Below are 5,095 nucleotides of genomic sequence, written 5' to 3' on the forward strand. Positions count from 1 at the left end.
TGGAAGGACCACACATCAGATTCATTGGGCCTAGGGGTGTCCCAAGCAACATACATAAATCTCTATTGTGCAGTGGACTGGACTCTCATTCGTTATAACCTGGAGGCCACTTGGGGTGTCTGAAATGAAACTTTGTATCTTCATGTGGGCAAACGAATCAAGACTAAATTTCTGTGAGCTCAGTCCCACTGTGTAACACAGCGGCTTGCAAGGCTTTGCTCCAGTATGCATATATTAGGTGTCCGCAAATGCTGCAGATGATGGGGCAGATGGGTGGCAGATCCTGTCTTCACACAACAGATGATGCAGTTTCTCACTAACACCTCTGCTGGAAGACACATTGTTGGGGAGTTTTTTGTGCCCCTGTGACAGTTACAAATGCCAAATATCCTTAAGAGGAAAACCAAAAACCACATCCTTTTCATTTGTGTGTGTGTGTGTGTGTGTGTGTATATATATATATATATACATATATATTACAGTGAATAAGGGAGAGCACCAGACAGAAACCATGGGAGCTTTCTTCACTTTGTCCATCTCTGCTGCTGTCATTCTCTCGGTAATTCATGGAGGTAAGTGCCTAATACAATTCTCTTGAAAGTAACTGCTGACAGAATTCCAGTGCTAACCAAAACAGCAAATATGTATTAATGTAAAGGAAGTAGTTACAATTATTATTTGAGTTATTATTAGTTTTTTTCCCCCTGTCTCTATCTGTCTGATCTTTCATACAAACAAAATAATTTCTGAATGGGTAGTATCAGCTGAAGCTGCACAGAAGCCAGACTACTTAGAGGAGTTCTGAGGGGTTAACATAATGTATCTGATCTCTGTCTTTGATAGCATACATATATATTATTCTCTGGATTTTCTGTTTTTATGATAACCTCTAATGTATCTTATACTGCATAGCTCATTTTCCAGGTGTCCACGTAAGTCCACATATTGTCAATATTTATCATGTGGCAGATCTGAGGTTGTAACTCACAATGAAAGTTAAGAAATAAACCATAGAGGATCAAGAAAAGAAAGAGCAACAATACTTTGGTGCTTTGATGTTTTTCTTGGCAAAGCTCACCCCACTGATCTAATCTGGATCTTACTGAAACAGAGAAGTCGTAGTGCTGAACAATTTTAAAAGTCTACCCTGAAGACTAGCATTGTGACATCTGTACATACTTGTGTGTCTGTATGCTTTGCAATTACATCAACTGTTTTTCCTAAGACACTTTGAGTGTCTTATAGTATTTGTTAGCCCAGCTGTGTGTATTGTGGCTTATTTATTTTTCAGGTTTGTGTGTGGATATCATTGGAGGAAGTGAAGTAGCACCACACTCAAGACCATTTATGGCCCTAATCAAAGGAGCAAATGGAAAATCTGTTTGTGGAGGAGCTTTGATCAAGGAAGATTGGGTGCTAACAGCTGCCCACTGTAATGTGTAAGTTCTTACACTGATTGTCTTCAGTGAGTATCTGAGTGTCTTTACTGAGATTGCCATCAGTATCTGGTGACAATTCAAGAGGGAAAGTTAATACTGCTGGTGGGTTTGTGCATTTAGTATGACAATAATTTTGTTCTACTTATTGTGTTTTATAAGTTATATTAACAAACGGGCTTCAAATGAGTAAAAAAAGAACAAGATATTCTGATTTTCACTGTTTCTGAAGAGATTTTTATAAGCTTCTAACTGCATGCAGGCACTGAATAGCAACACTGAGGTAGTGAATTTGGGGGAAAGGTTTATCCCTGTTTTCTCAGTCAACCAATGCACTAGGGCAAAGGACTGGCCAGTCTAAATAGCTCCTCAGGAAATAAAAATAAATACTTGTCATTTTATTCTGTAAAAGATAAGCAGTTCACCACAGAAAGAGACAGCATACAGTTGTACAGGAGCAAAAATCCTCAAGACAGAATACATGAGACGCTGAAAGATCTTTGCTCTACTGGGTACTGCGTGCCTTTCTTCATCCTGTCTGACTCAAGATGCAAATAACTATTTGGCCCCAGCAAGGCAAGACTGAGGTTTAAATGACACCTCCCACCTCTTGCCTTTGTGAAGAGGACTGGAGCTGCTGGTAAGCCAGACCTCACGCAGGCTCTGTCAGTGGCCTGCCCGTAATCAGTGAATCACTAGGCTCTGCAGACATTAGAGAAATCTGTCCCTGTACAAAAACGGAGCTGTATGTGACCTACTACAAAGAGAGTATAGCACCAAAAAGGTGTCATATTAACATAAAGAGTGTTTCCAAATTAGATTGCTTTTAATAAATAATTAGCCTAATGATGGTCAGTCAAGAGTTAGCTCTTCACAGCTGAAAGAAACAATCTTTCTTTCTCCGGGCTGTGTGTGTTAGAATACGATGCAAATGAGGACTGTCCTACACATCTGCACAATGAATATTCTACATTTAGCACTGCTCACCACTTGGTGAGACCAGTACCGACACCAAAGCTGATGCATCCACTTCCCATTCAGTTTCCAAAGGGAAACAAAAGGGTTATGTTGAGAGTCAAGTGCCTGAACCATGTCTGTGTTCCTGGGAAGCAGAAAGTAGGATGGCAATAATTTTGATTCAGAAAAGTTACCTGTAAAAACAGGGTAACGTTTTATATTTTTCTAAATTACAGTTGCTTTTCAGTGGGACAAAAGAGACTCTGTAGCAGCCACAGTGCCACATTTATTTATCAGCAGAAAATTATGGAGTTACAGCAAGTGAATCCCATTAACAATGTTGTGTCTCTTCTCAGGGCAGGAGGCAAGGTTATTCTTGGAGCTCATTCACAAAATGGAGCAGAAAAAGAAAGACAGGTTTTTAAGATTGCAAAACACATTCCCTACCCATGCTACTGTTCCTGTTCTAAGGAAAATGACATTATGCTGCTGCAGGTACACATCACTTATGGAATATGCATCTTCTACAATGCACTGCTTTTTTCCTTCTTGTAAAGGAGATGTACCAAGTAGGTTTCTGGTGACTTTTTTTTTCTAGAGTAATATAGTCTGGTCTGCTAATCCAGCAGAATGAGGAACTGGGGATGCACTACAGACTAAGGCAATCAGCAGTTCCTGTAATGCATGGCAGTGCTAGAAGTGGAAAAATTCTGGAGCTTGACTATTTCAGTTTCTGGCTTTTCAGTGTAAGAATAAAGACTGTCCACAGAAAGAAGCATATTTCACACTAGAAATAATTTGGTTTAAAACTAATATTCTGCTTGGAAAAAAGTTAAACAAACAAACAAAAAAAAACCCAAACCAACCAAACAACAGCAACAGCAACAAAAAAACAGTTATGATTAAAATTGTCTTCTCCAGTTCTCAGTTTTGCCATCTTTAGTGATTACTGTTATTTTTTATTCCCAATGGTCTGACAGCCAGAGAAGTAAAATAGGGTATTTCAACAGAGGCTAAAGGGGTTTTCTTTACAAAGAATACTAATTTTTCTCACTCTTACAACGATTACATAAAACCTGTCACAAAGAAGTGAGAAATTTCAAGAAGGGGTTGCAGTAATTCCCATATTACTATAATAGAAAAGATCCAGCAGTTAACATGTGGGCCTCTGTTAGACTCTGTCCCATAATAATGACTTTCCATATCTTTCCATATCTGCAGCTTCAGAAAAGAGCAAGACTTAATAAAGCTGTACAACTCATTCCCCTGCCTACCTCAGATGATGATCCTAAACCAGGAACAATTTGCACAGTAGCAGGATGGGGGAAAACTCACAATAATCGGAATGCGCTTTCTGATACCCTGAGGGAGGTCAATATCACTGTCATCAGTAGGAAAATCTGCAACAACAGAAGTCATTATAGAAACAACCCTATTATAACATCCAACATGATATGTGCAGGGAGTAAGAATGGAGGAAAGGATTCATGTTATGTAAGTATATTGCATAAAACCTAAAATATGAAGTACTAACTTTTACACATTTGTGATTTCTGCTTCTCTTCAGGTCAATGAATTTTTCTAAAATTGAGTTAATTTACTAAGGCTGGTTCTTCTAAACCTTAACATGAAAACTTCTATAGACAAATTACTTTCACAGGCTTTGGATACTGTTGCTATTCAGGCATGGCAGATAGCTATTATCTTCTTCAATAAAATGGTTTTAATAGAAGAATTTCTGCAAAACAGCATATGAGTGCATTCTCCAGCAGCTAACCTCAGTAGAAAAACTTCTGTGATGTCAGAGGGCTTTAAAATGAGTTTTGCTGAGCCCCAAGTCAAATGTACAACTGTGGAAGAACTACCACATTTTAAAAGATTTAAATAGTGAATTAGTAAATTTAAAAAAAAAAGTACCAATTTCTACTTTCTGCTTGTCAATAAGGAAGTGTCCAACTGTTTTCTTTTCATATACAAAAAGACTAACTCTTAGCACTGAGATAGATTCATTCCTCATTGCCAACACTTGAAAGATCAGATTGCAGCCTTTTTCTTTTTTTCCTAATGGAAACATTAACTTCCAAGGATAAAAAAAAAAAAAAGAAATTCATGTTATCACTGTCTACATTCTTATTTCCTCCATGCAATTCATGCAGATTTTCTGTAAAAAAACTTTTTTTTGCTTTTTCAATGACAATTTTTATTCCCTTTTTCCAGGGGGATTCTGGTGGACCTTTAAGGTGCAATAATGTCATGAAGGGAATCACTGCTTTCGGGAAGGCGAACAAATGTGGTGCTGTTGATAGCCCTGGTGTCTACACTCGACTCACAGAGCAGTACCTTCAGTGGATAAGGAAAACCATAGGCGGAGCCCAATAGACTGGGTTTTGACCAAGTGATTTCCTGCTTTGTGCTTGTGTAATAACATCTAGTTTTGAAATACATGTTTAAGTGCAGCTTCATTATACTGATAAAAGAGGTATTGCCAACACTGATTGTTTGCAGCTTGATGTCCTTACAGATGAAAATACTCGACGTCTGTTTTCAGGACAGGTGTGATCTTACAGAGCTCTGCTACAACAGCATTTGTAGCTTATACTGGAATCATTCGACAGGTGTTTGTAACTCAGGCTTCCAACATTCTTTTGTTGTGCATTCAGTCTGAGTTCTATGTGTATGAGTATTTGTGACCAAAAATCTAG

General features: G+C 38.2%; 1 protein-coding gene across 1 annotated transcript; it reads left to right on the forward strand.

Moving 5' to 3' along the window:
* The first annotated feature begins 487 nt into the window (after window positions 1–487).
* Window positions 488–4,772, forward strand: LOC128979664 (granzyme A-like). Its single transcript, XM_054398004.1, has 5 exons — window positions 488–572; window positions 1,292–1,439; window positions 2,750–2,888; window positions 3,615–3,887; window positions 4,611–4,772. The coding sequence occupies exons 1-5, from the start codon at window positions 512–514 to the stop codon at window positions 4,770–4,772; spliced, it is 783 nt and encodes a 260-aa protein (XP_054253979.1). The 5' UTR covers window positions 488–511.
* Window positions 4,773–5,095: the final 323 nt, after the last annotated feature.

The sequence above is a fragment of the Indicator indicator genome, chromosome Z (genome assembly GCF_027791375.1).
Source record: "Indicator indicator isolate 239-I01 chromosome Z, UM_Iind_1.1, whole genome shotgun sequence".
NCBI classification, from domain to species: Eukaryota; Metazoa; Chordata; class Aves; order Piciformes; family Indicatoridae; genus Indicator; species Indicator indicator.

Excerpts from the sequence above, each read along its gene's own strand:
- LOC128979664 (XM_054398004.1), top strand. The coding sequence starts at position 512 with ATGGGAGCTTTCTTCACTTTGTCCATCTCTGCTGCTGTCATTCTCTCG. Across the intron at positions 573-1,291 it reads TCTCTCGGTAATTCATGGAG|GTTTGTGTGTGGATATCATT; the intron begins GTAAGTGCCTAA and ends TTTATTTTTCAG. Across the intron at positions 1,440-2,749 it reads ACAGCTGCCCACTGTAATGT|GGCAGGAGGCAAGGTTATTC; the intron begins GTAAGTTCTTAC and ends GTCTCTTCTCAG.